Genomic DNA, 19,325 nt, shown 5'->3' with positions numbered 1-19,325 from the left:
GTTCTAACAACCTGGGGCCCACATCTTTCTGGGACTGCCATCTGGCCATATTGTATCCCTGTCCCTCATCTGCAATCTGTCCCCAATTCTGAATCTAGTTTGGGGTCCCCTTTTGGCCCCAATATTAAACCTAGTATGTTGCCCCAACTTGCCAGGAGCCTCCAATTAAAGCCCACATCTATGCCCAACCCCAACCTTATCTCAGGGCCAGCAATGCACCTCAAATCTAAACACAATTTTTTTTTCACGAGAAAATGGGCTTTTTTATAAATCAAAAATTTTAATGAAAAATTGTCCATTTTTGAAAATGTTCATGGACTTATTCACAATGTTGTCATTATTTAAATATTTGTAATATATATTTTGTTCTATACCTCTCTTTGATGTTGTTTGTTAGCTTTTTAGAGTATAATTTTTGGTAACTTACTTTTATATATTTTTTGCTTGTTCTTTTTATTTTCTTTCCCTCTTCTTTCTTTTTTTTCCATTATTTTTCTTGTCATTAAAAAGAAATTCATTTTCCAGTAAGTTTTTTTTAATTAAAGGAGAAATGAGAAGAAAGAGAACAAGAAAAAAAGCCAGAAAACAATAAATGGAAAGTACGATACCAAGCAACTTTAATTAAATTTTGTGAACCTAATTTAAAAGGTAGAAAAAAATTGCAAAAGCAAGTTTGAAATCTGTTTTTCATGAAATTGTTTAAATTTTTTACCATTAGTATTCATAATACTTTTCAAACTAATTAGCTTTGCCATTGATTGCGTTTACATTGGTTCATAACATTTAAATACAGTATTAAACAAATATTGTATATCGGTCTATGCCCTGCCTTTGTTATGCATGAGTGATGCTGTGGAAGGTGAAGGCAATATCGTACTGAAGACAAAGTATGCATTGCTGTATCCACTAGCCTACTCTGTTCTCACAAGTTTCTTCTGTCAGAGTAACATCTGAGAAAGATCAGTGAGATGAGGCATCCTACAGTGCAATTTATTCTTGTCTGTGTACTTATCTATTCCTCAGAGATTTGCCCCCTCAGCTGAAGGAGGAGATCTCAGTAATGATTCAGAACACCTTTAATTTTGGGCAGAAACAGTCCGTTCATCTATTTCAAATGCTGATGGAGTGTATGGAGCACAGAGAATCTGTGAGTATGATGGGTTGTTGATTTGTATTATGATCTCTTTCATTTGCTATAAAACTATGATCTTTTTGTTGACTATGAAATATATTGGCCTGGGCACAGAGGCTATTGTAATAATATTATCTCTGATATAAATATAGGAGGCCAAAGTTTGTCCTCAGTTACTTCTGTACAGTCTGATTGGTGTTAATGGAAGTTTCATAAGTGTTTCGTCTCCCAAATTGACTTTTCCCATCCCTTTTATGAGACCCAGGTGTTTCAGCACAATTAGTCCAGTGCCCTTAGCCTGGGAAGCAGCTAATTCTGGTATAGTCAGGCTGATTGAACAGAGCTGGCTAGCAAGCCCCAGGTCTCCTGGCCCTTAAAGGGGCAGGCCACCCTGCTACACAACTCCTTCCCTCCTTAAAGCTTTGCTTGGCTGCAGGGCACGTTCTATCATTTACAGCCATACGTCAAGCTTGGACAGGCTGTTTTCCTGGCTGCCATCCCTCTCGCACTTTTCTTAGCTGGCTAACTTCCAAGTTCAATTGGTCTTTTTCCCAGCACGCTTTCTCCATGTTGGAAATCTGGAGACAAAATCTTCCATGTCACGTTCCAGCATCATTACTTGTAATTCCAAGCACTGTTTCCTCTCAGCTAGCTCCTTTTTCTCTTTCAGAGCCTGCTATGTGGCTTTCTCCAAGGCAGCCGATTCCACACAGTGCTTTTCCTTCCCCAGGTCAGCTCCTGCTTTATGGCTTGTGCCACAACACTTGCATAGGAAGAGTGTATCTCTGATCATCCTAGCCCCGCCCCATGCCTGAGGCCCCACCCCCCACTCACTACATTCTCCTTCCCTCAGTGGCTCGTTCTCCCCTACCGTTATTCACTTTCACTGGGCTTGGGCAGGGGGTTGGGGTGTTGGAGGGGGTGAGTACTCCAACTGGGGGGATGCAGGCTCCAGGGTGGGGCCAGAAATTAGGGATTCAGGGTGTCGGAGGGGGTTCCAGGTTGGGGCAGGGAGTTGGGCTGTGGGAGGGGCTCTGGGTTTTGGGGTGGGGCTGGGGATGAGCGATTTGGGGTGCAGGAGGGGGCTGGGGCTAAGGGATTTGAAATGTGGGAGGGGGCTGTGGGTAGGCATGTCGGAGGGGGTGAAGGCTCTGGGATGGGGGTGCGGGCTCTGGGTTGAGGCTGGGGATGAGGGGTTTTGGGTGCAGGAGGGGGATCTGGGTTGGGGGGGCAAGGCTGGAGTAGGGGGTTGGGTTGGGGTTGGGGCGTGGGCTTACCTCGGGTGGCTCCCGGTCAGTGGCGCAGTGAGGCTAAGACAGGCTCCTTGCCTGTCCTGACTCCAGCACTGCACCCCGGAAGCGGTCAGCAGGTCCATGGCTTCCCCCGTCTAGGAGCTACACCTGCTGGCCGCTTCCGGGGCACAGTGCGGTGCCAGGCCAGGTGGGGACTAGCCTGCCTTAGCCATGCAGCATCGCTGAACGGACTTTTAACCGCCCGGTTAAAGCCACCAGAGTCCCTTTTTGATCGGGTGTTCCGGTCGAAAACCGGACACCTGGTCACCCTAGCCCAAACATCTGCACCATAAATAAACAGCTCCGCAAGCTTGAATCAGCTGGCACAGGCCAACCGCAGATTTTTAATTAGAATGTAGACCAGGGGTCAGCAACCTTTCAGAAGTGGTGTGCCGAGTCTTCATTTATTCACTCTGATTTAAGGTTTCGTGTGCCAGTCATACATTTTAATGTTTTTTGAAGGTCTCTTTCTATACGTCTATAATATATAACTAAACTATTGTTGTATGTAAAGTAAATAAGATTTTAAAAATGTTTAAGAAGCTTCATTTAAAATTAAATTAAAATGCAGAGCCCCCCCAGACTGGTGGCCAGGACCTGGGCAGTGTGAGTGCCACTGAAAATCAGCTCATGTGCCGCCTTTGGCACGCGTGCCATAGGTTGCCTAACCCAATGTAGACATCTCCTAAATGGTACATTTTCTTTGTGGTGTACAAGGAGATGCATTCATTTATAGATCCCTTTGTGAATGTTGCTGAGAGCTGTGCAACTTATTTCACTGCACACTAGGTCAAGAATGGACACCCATATGTTTCTCTGGAAGGGTTTTTCCACCTTCCCCCCCAATAACATGCTTTTGCAACACTGACAGATAACCATATTTGATGCAGAGTCAGAGGAGCAGCAGGACATTGATTTGGCAATTCTGACAGCACTCCTGAAAGGTATTTATCTAACAACACTTCTGTTTTCCTATGACCTACAGATTCATTGACATGCCCTTTCAAAGAAAGGAAGGAAAAGAAGCTAATGTATGAAAGTTAATGGAGCCTTTTCTTGTTTTCTAGGTACAAATATGTCTGCATCAGATCAGCTAAATTTGGCGTTGGCATGGAATAGACTGGACATTGCCAAGAAACATATATTGGTTTGTGGACAAGACTGGAAGGTACTTCTCAATTTTATTTTCCAGGATGTGTTTGTTTTTTACAGCGAAGCTTTTTAATTTTCCTTGTGTTTTCACCATTGCTTTGCATCTGATGAGTAACTTGGGAGTTTGAGTTCATCTACCTGTCTGGTGGTGTCAGTATCTTTAGTATTTGGAAATGCAAAGTTTTCTTAGGGGGGCATTCAACATGGAATGTTCAAACTAAGTTTTGTTCCTAACTTCTGTTTCGGTTCCTAACTCCTCTCTTCCCTCCTCCCCCCAGTATTCCTTGGACACCCACTTAAGGTTTTAGGCTTCCCAGCAATCACTTCTGTAGGAGCAGAGATCAGCGTGTCTCTGTCTCTCTCTCTCTCTCTCTCTGTCTCCTTCAGACTGAGGGTTTAGGCTGGCAGTCCCTTTACTATTATGATTTTCCATCACATGTGACCAGAGTCTGGCACTTGTGTTTAACTCTTTCTCTAGGGGCCATAAGAACATACACGAATTGCCAACCAGCCTTCTCAAAGCAAACTGCATTTATTCTTAGGATAAAAGCATCATAGAGAAAACATATTAAAAACAATAAAAGAACCTGCACACATGCTAAAAGCTTACCAGAGGCCATCCCCATCTCCAACATAGAACTCTGGTAGGTGTCAGTGTTTCAAACAAGTCTGATGGTATTAATAAAATATGCTGGTTTCTTACACAGGTGACTCATTTTTTGCAGTTAACATTTTTCTGGTTGCAGATGCAAATCTTTCAACATAAACAGTTCTAGTAGGAGCAGGAGGAATAGGTTTATATCTGCTCTTCCTATTCCTTTTGCCTTCTTTTTTCTTCTGTCTCTAGCTATTTTCTGTCTTTCTATCAGATCTTTGGATTCTCCTTAAGTGAAAATGATGCCATTTACAGGGACATTGTCAAGGTTGGTACATTCAGACCAAAATGACAATACATTGTTTTGTTTCCAAAAAAGATGCTTAGATATTCCTATTTTTTAAGAATAGCCCAACATAAATTAGTGACCTTCAATAATACACCATTGTAAGCTAACAAAAGAGGATAAGCAGTTTAATTAAAAAATAGATTTCATTTTCAAATTGTTATGGTATTTGTTAATAGAGTACAAACATAACCCCCTTCCCCCCCCCCCCCCGCAAACTTAAAAATAAGAAAAGCGATATACACATTTATTTGCATCTTGTTGAAGCAATAATTGTATGTTTCAATATCAGGATTACTTATTGAGGTATTTTTAGATCTGTTGGCATCCTTTAATTTAATTGAAACACATTTTTGGCTGCAACACATGGTGAAATTCTAGCCCCGCTGAAGCCAATGGCAAAAATTCCATTGACTTCAGAGGGGCCAGAATTCACTCATTGCTTTTAGGGGTTAGGGAATTCATTGTTCCAGACTCCAAGGAGCTAAATGTTTTTGTTTAATTGTTCTTTTTCTATTTGCCACTTTCCTTCTTCAAACTGCATTTGATTATGGCAGACTTTTTTTTGGTTAAAAATAATTAGCAACTTAATAAAATGTGTCAGAATAGAGAGAACAGATACAATAAATTGTATTGTTTACTATTTAGTTTGAAAAAAACAGCTAGTATATCATTATCTAATCAAGCTCTTTATCATGCTTTCAAATCAAGCAAGACAAAGTCCTTTAATCACAGTCAATCTCTGACTCATTTTATGGGCCCTAGTTATGTTAAAAACAGTCTTGCACACACAAAAACACTAATAGTGGTGATTAGTGGACTGTCGTCTGCAGTATCTACAACTGGTTCTTTTACGGTGATACCTGGTTAAACCTAACTGCCTATAATACATAGGATTATACATTATGCAAATTGCTGCTTTTGGCTACTTCAGACTTGGGTGGAGCTAGACACTGGAACTGAGAACAGGGAGGATGACTCTCCTGTGCTCTCAATGATGGCCTTGCTGGTGCCCAGGCAGTATGGAGGAGGAAATCTCCTGACTTGAAGAGGGGATAAAAGATGGACTGGGGGAGGGAAAGGAGTAGAATGGGACAAGGAGTTTGGTGAGACTGGGAGCCTGGTGAAGGAAATGGGGAAGGGAACTAAGAGCTAGTTGGGGAAGACTAGGTCTGACAGGATAAGGAGATTGGGAACCAGTATATATGTGTGGGGGGGAAGGAGGTAGGGAGACAAATCTGGCAAGGAGCCAGGATGCAAGGGACTACTGGGACTGACTGATTGGGCTAAGAGACTGGGACAAGGAGTCATGGAGAGTCAACACTGGGACTGGATAGGCAAGAAGAATGGGGCTGGGATAAGGAAGCGGGTGTGGGGAAGAAACAGGTCTGGTATAGGGACAGATTGGAGGGGATGGAGTATTAGAGGTCAAGTTTGGGGTGCATAATGGAATGTTAAACTGTATTATACTGTTCAGCCTCTAGGTGGTGCAGTGAGTAAAATACCTTATTTAAATGAATCTCAGCCATATCTGGCAGAGCATTAAAGGATCTTGTGATGAACACATCTGGTGTCTATAAGAAAGTTCTGTAGCCATATCTGGTATAAGGCAGAAGGATTAGTGAGGACTGGAGAACATTCCTTTCCAGAGACTGGAATGGAACCCAAGATTCCTGAGTCTAGCACTTCCTCTGCTTTCAGCAAATTTATGTAGAACCCACTGGCAAAGTGTGTGCTGGTCCCCACAGAGAAGGACAACCTGTTATTGCTATCTGTTACTCTGTACAGAAGTGGCAGAGGTCTGCTGATGACCCATATGGGTCACCGTATGATTCTACAGGATGGAATTTTGTTTTTTTTTTCCATTTGCTTCTTTAAAAACCTGGAAATTGCACACAAATAAACTTGTTTTAAAAGAACATTAAGGTTGCAAAGTCAGGCACTCAAAAGTTCGGAAATTCCAGAATTAAAGTTTCTTATGCAACCTTGTGCTTATGTGTTATGATATGGTCTTTAATTACATGATCACGTACTATATTTTCCACAGGTCCTCTATCTCATTCAGTGCACAGGTTAGACTTGCTCTGGGGATGAATCAAGGTTGGTTAGTGAAGGAGACTATAGTCTATAGGACCTCTGTTTCATTTGGATAGCTCAGTGCTTTGAGCATTGGCCTGCTAAACCCAGGGCTGAGAGTTCAATCCTTGAGGGGGCCATTTAGGGAACGGGGGTAAAAATCTGTCTGGGGATTGGTCCTGCTTTGAGCAGGGGGTTGGACTAGATGACCTCCTGAGCTCCCTTCCAACCCTGATATTCTATGATTTGTTGCAGAAGTTGGAACGGGTGTTGTGAATGAAGCAGAGGATTGCAGAAAGAGAAAGGATGATCTCATGATTAAGGCAGTTGAATGCTGCCTTGAAGAATTAGATTCTATCCTTTCCTCTGCCAAAGGGTTCCCATGTGATGCTAGTTAAGTCACTTAAACCAAACTTTTCACAGGGTGGTCACTCATTGTAGGCTGAGAGCATATGTAATTCTGTGGGTACATTAATAACAGAAAGGTAAGGGAGGTGTCATCTGTACTGTAATAATCTACAAAATCATAATTTCAGTTGTGTCGTCCTCTGTACCTCTGAGCTCCAGGTCTTCTGGTTGGTGGAAATTTTGATAATACAATGTTGTTGGAAATGGATCAAGTATTCGAAAGTCCTTTCTCCCGAGAACACAATGGTTCCACACATGGCACATCTCGAACAATTATGTAGCTATATAGTCCAGCAAATGTTTAAAAATCAACATTTTTAAAAATTATACTTTAACACAGGTATGTCAAACATATAGCTTTCACAGTGTTAAATTGTGGCCCTTGACTGACAGTACTGTGTTATCAGTTAATGCTCAGAACATGATATCTGATTCCCCCCCTATGGGGGGAGGGATAGCTCAGTGGTTTGAGCATTGGCCTGCTAAACCCAGGGTTGTGAGTTCAATCCTTGAGGGGGCCACTTAGAGATCTGGGGCAAAAATCAGTACTTGGTCCGGCTAATGAAGACCTTTCAAGGTCCCTTCCAGTTCTAGGAGATAGGATATCTCCACTAATAATAATAAAAAAAAAAGTTAATATTGCTGATTGCTATAAATGGAACACTTCAAATTGTTTGTTTGTCATCATCAGGAAAAAGAAGGTATTCAGTGGTATTGATGATCAACTTTGTTTATTATGCCAAAAGAGTTGTAATGAGGCACTGTTCCAGCCAAAAATTACTAGAATCCATCTGCAAATGGTATGCACATAGTTACATAACATACTTAATTACACTCCCAAAGTAATTTTATTACAAAACCCTTGTTTTTCTTTTGGTCATGATCATTTTTAGGCATCAATGGGGAAACAAATATTACTGACTAGTAGTATCCAAAAATTCAGCTACTACTGTGGAGGACCTGGTTAAACACAACACTCAGTGGCACCTTATAAGCTGTAAGAAGTGCACTCATAAATTGCATTTGGCAATGTTGGAGAGGAAGTACATCGAGCAACAGGAAAAAGTTGAAGATGGGAGGAGTTTTAAAAAGGAAATGCGGTTGTTAAAAGATTGCCAGTTCCCTTCTGCGCACTTGGTTCAGACGAAGCCCAGGAATATGAAAACAGATGAATTAAAATCATTGGGGGTAGGTGGGCAAAACACAACATCCAAATGCTCTTCCTGACAAGTTCAGAACTCTACCTAGTGTTGAATGCAATATTAAGTGTAGCTGGGATGACTTCCTCAGAAGTGACCAAGCACCATATAGAGTCATTAGGTGCTGTTAAATGCCAAGAAGGGGCAATTTTAAAGCTACTGGACAAACTTACTCACACTGGCAACCTATTTGCGTATGATAAACCAGAGCTCATTAATATGAAAAAAGCAGTCTTCAGTGATAAGATAGCTAAAATGTCAGTGCAATGGATACGTTGGGTCATGACTTGCATGAAGCCATCAAAATCCAAAGAATTATCCAAGGCTCCATCAATCTGTGGGTTCCAATCAAGAAGGACAAACTAAAGCGGTGCTTGAATGCAAAGTAAAAAGTCAGAGTGAAGGTGGCAGGGACTAATACAGAGGTAACTGCACATAGGTCATTGTTTGGTCTTCTCATGTCCAGATTTCAGCGTGATGTTGATCTTCATGAGGCTTTGGGAAAGTATGAGTTCTCTGTGGTACCACAATTGATGTTCGAATGTGACAGCACAATGCGTAGGTGCCAGGCGAAAAACAAACTTGTGCACATCTTGCCACATCTTCCTAAGCCAGAACCTACTGACAACATGACCAGACCAGTACCTTATTCCAGCAGAGGCCTTTCAGCATAGCAATCTTAAAAGGTATGGATGACGTACAAGCTCTTGACAAACCAGAAACTGCTAACACCTGCTGAGATTCGGCTGAACACTTCATTATGAGGTCACAGAGAAAATATTAGACCTATGATGATGTCCACCTCGTGTTTGACACTTATGCAGAGGAATCAATTAAAATATCACCAGAAAGAAGAGACTTCATGGTATTGCACCTGTCCAATACAAAATCATTGACTCTATGAATATCTCCAATGTCACAATGAAGAAGTTACTATCTCATACTTACATGAAGTACAAGTTAACTGCATGCCCTGTAGGAAAAATGCTCCTGCATGCAAATAATTGCTTGAAGAATTTTGTCATTGCATGGCATAATGAAGCTGCTGACTCACACTGTTCAGAGGAGTTTCTTCCTAGTTGCCATGAGGATCCTGACACTTAAATTGTCTTGCATGCACAAAGAGAGATGCTACTGAACTCCTGATTTTTGTGCAAGACACAGATGTTGTAGTGATCTCTATAAGACTCTACCTAAGATTCTGTTTTTGTGCCTGCTGGTGGTGAACAGAATCGCTGTATATCCCTCAGAAATGTGTTCCTATCATTTGGACCATAAAAGCTGCCACATTGCCAGGTTTCCATACTCTTTCAGGATATGACACTACTGGAAGGTTGGCTGGAAAGACCAAATTATCTTACAGCAAGGTATTTGATTCAGCCTCCAGAGACTCTCTCCTCTCTATGAAAGTGCTCGGTATGGCTGAGACAGTCACTGAAGAGGTCACAAATGCACTGGAGGCATTCATATGCTGAGCTTACCATTTGAAGGTCAACATTATGACACTTGTAGAGCTAAATTAGTGGATGTTTTCCAAGAAACAGACAAATGGAGAAAAATTGCCTCAGATATGGGGTGCATTTATATCTGCAAATTATTAAGCAATGAAATGGTTCCAGAATGACCGAGTGCATCCAAAACTCCCCTCCCTTATCAGACATGGATGGGTCTTGCAGGATGGACTGCTCACCCCAGTTATGTGTGAAATATCATGCACTCCCAAATCAGCCCTTCAGCTAATGCAATGCTCATGTGCAAAGATCATATTCCCCTCACCCTGCAGATGTTTGGCCAGCAGCCTGCCTTGTATGGAGATGTGAGAGTGCAGTGTGGATGAGAATCAGTGGGACAATGTATCTGGCTATGGTGCCCTAGATGAAGACAACACTGATGATGACTATGATAAATAAATGTTATCAGTGCTGTGTGTCAAGGTTAACTTCCCTAGGATTACCAAAGATCAATGTCTTTTTTATGTAAGCAGTGCATCCCTGCATTAAAGTATAATTTTAAAAACACGATTATTATATATTTTCTCGACTATATTATCTACATAATTGTTCTAGGTTTGTCATGTAGATTTGTGTTGTGGAAAACGGGCTTTTGAATGATACAGTTTCATTGGAAATGGGTCAATTTGGGTATTATTAAAATTTTCACCAATTGGGGGACTTGAAGCTGGGGTGGGCGGGCACGAGTCTCTCTTGCCATGCTGCGGAGAGTGACACCATTAACATTGACTCTGTAGATTTTTATGTATCAAGTGACATGTCTCTTACCCTTCTATCACTAATTTGTCCATGGAATGAGATTTCACTACATTATGCTCCCAGACTATTGTGTGTTCCTCATTTCCTGGGTCCTGCCTAGAGACCTTGGAGTCTGCTTTGCAGAAGTGCTGAGCATTCACAACTGTCGTTGAAGTCGATGAGAGCTATGCTTTGAACATATGACGTGCTAGGCATTGATTCAGAAAGGGACTTAGGCATTCAGTATTGCAACATTCAGCATTGTAATTCCTAACTTTTAGTTGCCTGGAAAATCACTGCAATCCAGAAAGCCTGAATTAGGCCCCCAAGCTCCTTATACAATGAATGGGGACAGATAGGTGCCTAAGAATGGGATCCACAAAGGTTAGAATGATAGGTGGCTCCCTGCCTAAACTAACCAATAGGAGATGCCAATTATATGGATGTGTCCTAAACCCCACCTCTCTCTTGGATTTAGGTGCCTATCTCTGTTTGGACTCCAAACCCTCTCTGTTTGGACTCCAACCCTCTCCTGGAGTCAGGTGCTTAAGCCATTTTTTGAAAGAAACGTTGATGAAGTAGATGACAGTGCTGCCTCCCTTATAACTTCAGTGGTTATAGCATTCCTCCAGGATGTGGGAGAGCCTGGTTCAAGCCCTGCCCCCCTTTCTCCCACTGATAGGGAGAAGGGATTTGAATATGGGTCTCCCACCATTCAGGAGAGTGCCCTAATTACTGGGTTATAGGATATCCTGGGGTAGGCCCGTCTCTCAGTCTCTCCTGTTTAAGCTGTTCTACTTTGGAACATATTTATATAGTCATTTGGGCTGAGTGAGAGCCAGCGTGTGAATGATTGGTGAATGAGTGTAAATTATGAAGTTAAAAAGTGAAAACTGGGCTGGTAAGAGAAGAGATTTTTAAATTGAGATTGTGGAAACTTTTTGGCTTTTGTTTGTTGTTGTTCCTACCTATTTAAGTTCAGTCATTAATTAACATTTTGAGTGAGGGAAACCTTTGTTAAATATTGAATATCTGCACCCCTTCAGTTAAAGCCTTCAGAGTTCACATTAAATAACTCTTAATACTCTCACTTGTTCTCCAATAAAAACAGAGGGCTTGTCTGCACTCGAAATACTACAGTGGCACAGCTGTACTGCTGTTGCATACTCCCATCAGCATAGGCAATCCTCCTCCCTGAGAGGTAGTAGCTAGGTCGATGGAAGAATTCTTCTGTTGACCTAGTGCTGTCTATACTGGGGGTTAAGTCAACTTAACTACGCTGCACAGAGGTGTGGATTTTTCAGTAATTAATTTCCTTGTTTAACATCTGGCCTTCCCGGGTCTGGTCTACATCCTTGATATTTCAAAGTTAAAAAACAAGCAGAAAAAAGCCTTCAACAGCAATGTTTTCATTATACACCATAAAGAAGCAAAAGACAGGCACAAACCCATTTAAAAAAAAATCCTCTGCTGGTGACCTTTAAAAGACATATTTTTAATTAGTGGGGTCCAAAGTCAAGACACAACTGGGAGGGTCTACATTTTTGTGCAGTTATCCTGACTACTGTGTATTCAAATTGCCAGTTATGAAAGCAACAATTTCCAAGTGATTTGTGTATACTTTCATAGTATTTGTCCGTACAAGTGAAAGTGCACACTTATGCATGGCTTGTGGACCATTTCCTTTTAAAAATGTTGTCCTAAAAGTTCAATAGGTAATGATTATAATCAGCTGTAACTACATTTCTGCATAAATGTAAGCTCAGCATCAAATAGATTGTACAACAAAGACTGAAAAATTTCTGAAACCACAGTAATTTAATAATGTTATATAAACTTTGCACAGCCATAATGTGACACATTTTTTTAACGCATACTAGACATATGTTAATATATTACATCCACAAAATATAAACCTGCACATTGGAAGAAGTATTTGTGTGTGCAAAATAGGTATTGGCTATTTCCCAGTTTGCACACCAAAACATGCATTTTGCACACACAGTTTCCTATTTGTACGGATGCATGCATGCATATTTTGTAGAAGCAAAGTACATATTTTTGAAATCAAAGCACTCCATAGGCCAATTCCTTAGCTGCTGTGCATATGGAAATTCTGTTCAGGTAAATGAAAGTCCTATGCTTGGAGCACTTTCGGAATTGGGTCCTCCATTTTAATGTAGATACTGTTCTGTGTTACACAGTTTGTTTTTTACCATCTTCAAATATAATTTTCAGAAAGTTTATCTTATCATAGATTCTTTTTCTTTTTTAATATAGCCTTCCTTTTAAATATCTTGGTCTCATATAATTCCTGTGTTTTTTGTTATGTGGCAAATCAGAAAGTCTTTTCATTATGACAGATTAAATGCTGAAGTGACTTAAAAAGAAGGCCAATAGGAAATGCACTGTCTAGTGCAATGATTGTAAAGGCAAATTTGAAGACATCTTTGTTAAGGTTTGGTTTATGCAGAATAATTTTCCCTACTGGATTTTTACATAGGTGCATCTTCTAACATATTTTTATTTTCTACAGTACACGTGAAACATAAGGACAAAGCATTGAGATAAATAGATCCTTAACTCTTGTTCAGGGTTTATTTTATTTAATCCAGAATGATTTTTTTCTCTCATTTTCTTGTTTTCCTCTCCTTCTCCCTCGCCCTTTGAAGGTTGGCTCCCTGGAACAGGCAATGCTGGATGCTTTAGTGATGGACCGGGTGGATTTTGTAAAGTTGTTAATAGAGCATGGAGTGAATCTGCACCGTTTCCTTACTATATCCCGACTGGAAGAACTCTACAATACAGTGAGTACCTAAAACCCCATTGCAAAGTAACTTCTGACTAGGTATTGGATGGATGCAGACAGACTAGATAAAAATGGCAGAATTGGAAGGCCTGATTCCCTGTTGATTTGCATCTTATGTAGTCACATCAGTGTAAAGTGGGTGTAAATGCTACCATTTATATTGCAATCTGTGGGGCATAGTGTTTTATACCCTCGTTGCACTGGTGTAAATTTCTGAACAAGGACAACCAAACAGGCTCACAGTTCCTGAGCTGTTCAAAAGAAGTGAATGTGTTTATTAACTGAGGCCATGTCTACACTACACAGCTTTTAGCAACATGGCTGTGTCGCTACAGCCGTGCTGCTAAAAGTTGCACAGTGTAGCTGCTGTTTGTCGGCTCTCCTGCTGACAAGAAACTTCCACCCCGAACAAGTGGCGTTTGCGTTGTTGGCAGGAGAGTGCTCCTGCTGAAAATGCTCTGTTCACATTGGCGCTTGTTGCGGAAAAGCTTTTGTCTTTTGGGGGAGAAGGAGGTTTAACACCTCTGAAAGACAAAAGTTTTTTGTCATTCAATTGCTAGTGTAGACATAGATACCGAATTCAGAAGCACAACCTTTTTGAACATGTAGCTCATAGGACCTGGCTCTCCCCTGCCCTGCACTTTGCATAGCCAGTTACATCCAGGCAAAGTGGGTATATAAAGCTGCCAAGTCAGACCGTAAGTTGTAAGTGGCTACCGAAGGTGCAAGAATGTAAATATCACTGATGCATGTCTCCTTTCCTGCAGCACTGTCATCTTGCAATATGGGGCCAATAAAAATGTTTAAAGTAGTGTCTCATCTAAATAATAACAACTGATTTAGAGTTTTCTAGGCCAAGACTATTTTTTGCAACTACCATAGGGAGAGTTTTTTTTTTTTTTTTTCCAAATGGAAGGCCTCTGGCAAGAAGCTGGCCCACTTGAATTAAATTTTCATTTGTATTTGAAATCCTAAAAATATAGCCCTCAGTTTTCTATTTTGAAAATGTTCATTTACTGCACTAGTTTCTGCAGGGCAGCCTGTTATACTTCTGTCAACTCTAATAAAATTGGTCACAAATCTGGGAAGCTGTGGCTTTTACTGAATGATATTGCAATCTATGGGCCATATTGTGACACCCTTATTTACACTGAATAGTATGTTACTCCTGGAGTACTCCCATTGAAATCAATGAGAGTACTCTTTGAGTAAGGTACTACTTAAGATGAGTAAGTGAATTACAATATAGCCCAAAGGATTGATCTTTAGCTGTCCCCTAAGATAAGCATTACCCTTGAAGGGTAATTTCAAAGCCCTTTTTGCAATGACCAAACTCTACTCTCTGCCTAAGGGCAAAGCCCATTTCTCCATCTTGGACTCATGGGAGTGAAAGACCTCCAGCCACACAATGCATGCCTTGAGTGAGAACATCGCTTTGAGGACCCTGCTCCTGCTTCAGTTCTCTATAGGTTAATGCAGCTCTATGCCTGTAAAGTCTGCACCCTCCATTCAGGGCAAAAAATAGACAGAATGCGCAGAGGTTCTACTCAGGAATGGGAAGGGATGGGTACCGTAAAGCCCTTTCCACACTGTGCCTGAGTGGCAAAATCTATTGTAACTTGCTTTCATTCATGTGTGAATAAAAGGTACCTAACACATTTTAACAAAGGAAAACAAAATACAACACATTTTCAATGTTACAATGGTACTATTGCTTGAGCTGATCAAAAATGGTGAACATATCTGAAAAAATTTTTGTTCCAATTTTTTAGAAAAAAAGGAGTGGGGGAAGAAAGATCCCCCCCTCCCACCACTAAAATCTGTACTGAAAAAATCGGAATGTAAAAATATTAACAAAAAAATCAAGAAATTGAAAAAAAACAAATTACATTTTTCATTGTTGAAGAAAGGTCATTGTTCCTCAGAAAGTTTTAAATGAAATATTTTGATCAGCTGTAATTATGATGTAATTATGATGTTAAGATTTTGAGGCAGGGGATACTTGGTTCTATGCACCAGTCTTTCACTTCTTGACAGCTTGTTTCAAACTGAATTTCATGAAAAATGAATTTAGATTTCAACCTGGGCTGGTGTACATTCCGCATATTAAAAATTGTCATACAGTTTAGCAAAGGAGACAATTAGTCTCGTCTTAGGAGAGGCCCAGGACTGTGATGATAGTGTGCTGGTTGCAGATTTGGATTGAAGGCCATTTGTAGAACTGCAGGAAGCTTGAATAACTACTGATTATCCTGTGGATCTCTAAACAGCTCTCTTTCACAGATTTTGAAATTAACGCATAAACAGGCACATTTGTTTAATTTCTTTTTCTTTTGATTAACATCACAGAAACAAGGACCAACAAATCTACTTTTGCATCATCTTGTTCGAGATGTAAAGCAGGTAATCTAAATCTGAAAGTGTGGGAATCAGAGTATAACTTAATATACCAGGATCTAGTGACACAAATTGCTATCAGATAGTATTGTAGAAGGTTTAGAATTAGAAATGATGGTTTCATTTCTATTTTTATATCTACTGAATGAATTGTCTTTAGCCCATTAATTCCCCAAAGCTATGGAATGCTCTCCAGGGTTCTGTACCTTAATGTAATGGCTTGCACTCACAACTATTCAAACTTTCATTATTAAATACATCGAGGATTTGGGGAACCATTGCAGTAACCCTGCTACAGTTCATTGTTTTAACCATTTTTTTTCAGTCAAAAGAATTGCCTTGCTCAACAGTGACAGCAAAATATTCTGATGGGTGTAACACTCTTTTTGTAAACTGTACACTCTAGGAGATCAGAAGGTGGGAGTGAATAATTACTGCGTGGAGAGGAATTAGCAACAGCTAGTCTGTTTCAAACTTTTGTTATCTCTTGGATCTTGTGACATTGCTAATATAGGAAGCGGTGAGGCTGTTCTTTTTGCATCTGATGTCAAGTGCGAGAAATGGCCAGATCTAAGACTGGATTAATTTCACCGTGTCTGCCAAGTATACGCATCGTAGAATAAAACAAATTCTTCTGCTGACCCACCCACATCTACACTGGGATTAGATTGCCTTAAGTATGGTGCTCAACCTAGACCTTAGGCTAATCAAATTTTAAGTGTAGACCAGGCTTCAAAGATGACCTCTCTTAAGTAGTTAATTTTGATTGGCCCAGTGAGTGGCTCACTTCAAATCTGTTTTCACTTCTGGGTCCTACTTATCTGAGGGCCTATCTATTTGACTGTGTTGGGGATTATGTTTTAACATGTTCCTCTCCCGATTGTTACAATGCAGTTTGGTCTTGCCTATGTTTGAACTATGTTACAAAATGCTGTTGTTGTAATATACATTCTTATAAATTTTAGAGTGCAATGGATGGGTAGACATTGTTTTACCAATTTTGGCACATAACATTTTGACAGGTATTTAATTGTCTTACTTTTATAGCATCATCATATGCCTGAATCTATGTGCTCTCTGTCAGACTTAAGAGTTTTATGCTAAGATTTCACAACTCAATTCATGCTAGCCAGGTGTCAGGGCCTGTAGAAAATCGGTACCAGTGACCAAGACTTGGACAGTGTGTCCTGGAGGTCAGCAAGTTGTTCAGGAAGTCAAGGCCAATGGACAGGTCTGGAGTCAGCTGCCATGTATCAGAACCGAAAGTTGGGGCTGGGGTCAGACAGAAAACAGGAGTTGAAGCCAAGGGCCAGCACTGAGTTGGAAGCCAAAGATCCATAGCCTAGGGTTGGAGCTGGAGCAGTCAGAAACCAGGGCAATAGGGTTCAGGGACTGGAATGAGGCTGAAGACAGGAGTTGGGAACAGAACATGGTTGAAGTCAGGAACTAGGACAAGGCCTGGAGTCAGGTAGTGGATGGCAGGCTCTGTAGCAACTACAAGCCAGAATTCACCTTGTACACAAACAACTTTGTATGTCTCTTTCTGGATTAAATAGTATACCTGGCCCAGTCAGGGACTATGGAGCTCCTCCAATCAGCTCACTATAGGTGGTACCTTTAGTTGAGAGTAAGCCTTAGGGGTCCCGATTCTTCAGTCACAAGTAGAGCCATCAGGTGGTGTTGTGAATGCAGCAGCGGCCCAGAAGCTGGGTTCAGGACCCATGGACCTCACACTGGGTGCATGGGTTGCTGTATAAAATGGCATTATAAAATGTTGTAAATGTTTGTCTTACAGAGTGCCCTTCCTTTGGACTATAAGATATCATTGATTGATATCGGGCTGGTGATAGAGTATTTGATTGGTGGAGCTTATCGGAGCAGCTACACAAGGAAACATTTCAGAGTTCTGTACAACAGCCTTTACAGAAAACGCAAGGTAACATCAATGAAATGGCTATTTGTGTCATTGGAAACAGCCAAAATATAATAATCAGAAATGTCTAGGTAATAATAATCATAATACTTTTCACTTCCTGTGTGGTTTTTCTCTGAAAAGTAACTGTTAAAATGACATTAATGGTAAAATGGCATTTAATGTCTTTCAATAATTTCCCTATCAATCTTGATAAGTTTACAAGTAAAAAGGTGATTCTTTAAGTTAACTGCTTGTTCAGCAAACTGATCCTGGCCTCTGAAAGCCAAGTTGGGTTTTTATTTTCTCATTCATCATTACCTGTAAGAAAGGATTTGCAGGCCATGGTGTCCCCTCATTTACACCTGTGAGATGACATTATCTTCCCAGTATATTATTAGGGAGCTGATCCAAAGCGCAATTAAGTCAGTGGGATTCTTTCCACGGATTTAAATGGATTTGGATTAGGTCATTAGAATTGCCTATACAGACCCATAACTTTCATTAATGATGCACAAGAAAAATATAGAATCCATCTCACTCTCATTTTCCTGTGGACAATTGGAAAGTGGTCCAAACTTTTCAGTAAATTAATCAGGTATAACTCTGGCTACACAAAAAAGTAATCTATTGAGTAAGAAGGTGCCTTTTTTCCATACTGAGTTTTCAGAGTAGAACTTTATGTACAGAATTCCATAAGCCAAACTCACAATGTATTGCTCTTAGAATTAATGGAAATGCTCAAACTGGTAGGAAAATTATACAACACAATTATAGAATTAATGGAAAAAATGAAGAGATAGCAACCCAATTAAGTTTCTGAATTGGGATATACTATACCAGGGGTCAGCAACCTTTCAGAAGTGGTGTGCCGAGTCTTCATTTATTCACTCTAATTTAAGGTTTCGCGTGCCGGTAAAACATTTTCACGTTTTTAGAAGGTCTCTTTCTATAAGTCTATAATATATAATTAAACTATTGTTTTATGTAAAGTAAATAAGGTTTTTTTAATATTTAAGAAGCTTCATTTAACAATTAAATTAAAATGCAGATTCCCCGGATCAGTGGCCAGGACCCGGGCAGTGTGAGTGCCACTAAAATCAGCTCGCGTGCCGCTTTTGGCACGCGTGCCATAGGTTGCCTACCCCTGTACTATACTTAATCAAAAATATTGGAAGTGCCAGTTGACTTTCTGGATACAAAACATCAATTTTCTGCAGCCATAGCACTCATCAAATTTCACAAGTTTAACATGATTGAGTGGGATCAGTTCTTCAAAAAACTAGGAGCTGCAGGAAGTGGTATTAACAATTCAGTAGGTAGTCATCTTCCCTTGGAATTAATATTGAATAAAGTCCCCAGAGATAATAGAGATGCTTTCTGGTAGAAGGAATGTAAATAAGAGGTTCTGACGACTTGAGATTCTTACATATTTTATGGCAGTTTTTTACAAGAGTAGGGTTTATATTTATTTATATTTATATTTATATTTTTCTCTTTGTGTTTTGTGGGATATCTTTGGAACTAGAGTGTGGTCTCCAGCTTTGCTCAGAGCCTTTCTCATCGCTCCCTTTGTCATAATAATCAGATGGGTAGCAGAGTTGAATCTGCTGAAAACACCTTGCATTCTCAGTTCATCAGAACAGCACAGCCTTACAAATACAAGGTACTGTCATTGCTTGCTTATGCTGGGAATACGTTAGGGGTACAATAGACTGAAAAATTAGATCAGTTTGTCAAGAGTTATTTTAGACATGT

The 19,325-nt window shown here is 40.4% G+C and overlaps 1 protein-coding gene across 1 annotated transcript in view; it reads left to right on the top strand.

Annotated features, from left to right (window-relative positions):
• TRPM6 (transient receptor potential cation channel subfamily M member 6) overlaps nt 1-19,325 on the top strand; it is a 131,313-nt gene that overhangs the window by 51,115 nt on the left and 60,873 nt on the right. Inside the window, exons 9-15 of the mRNA XM_042850587.2 lie at nt 1,024-1,147; nt 3,296-3,368; nt 3,492-3,592; nt 13,122-13,256; nt 15,608-15,661; nt 17,451-17,591; nt 19,096-19,233. Coding sequence (XP_042706521.2) covers nt 1,024-1,147; nt 3,296-3,368; nt 3,492-3,592; nt 13,122-13,256; nt 15,608-15,661; nt 17,451-17,591; nt 19,096-19,233 — 766 coding nt within the window. The remainder of the gene's footprint in view (nt 1-1,023; nt 1,148-3,295; nt 3,369-3,491; nt 3,593-13,121; nt 13,257-15,607; nt 15,662-17,450; nt 17,592-19,095; nt 19,234-19,325) is intronic.

Source organism: Chrysemys picta, chromosome 6 (assembly GCF_011386835.1).
Source record: "Chrysemys picta bellii isolate R12L10 chromosome 6, ASM1138683v2, whole genome shotgun sequence".
Taxonomy (NCBI): domain Eukaryota; kingdom Metazoa; phylum Chordata; order Testudines; family Emydidae; genus Chrysemys; species Chrysemys picta.
Note: the sequence above shows the minus strand (reverse complement) of the source record. Positions and strands in the feature narration are given on the sequence as shown.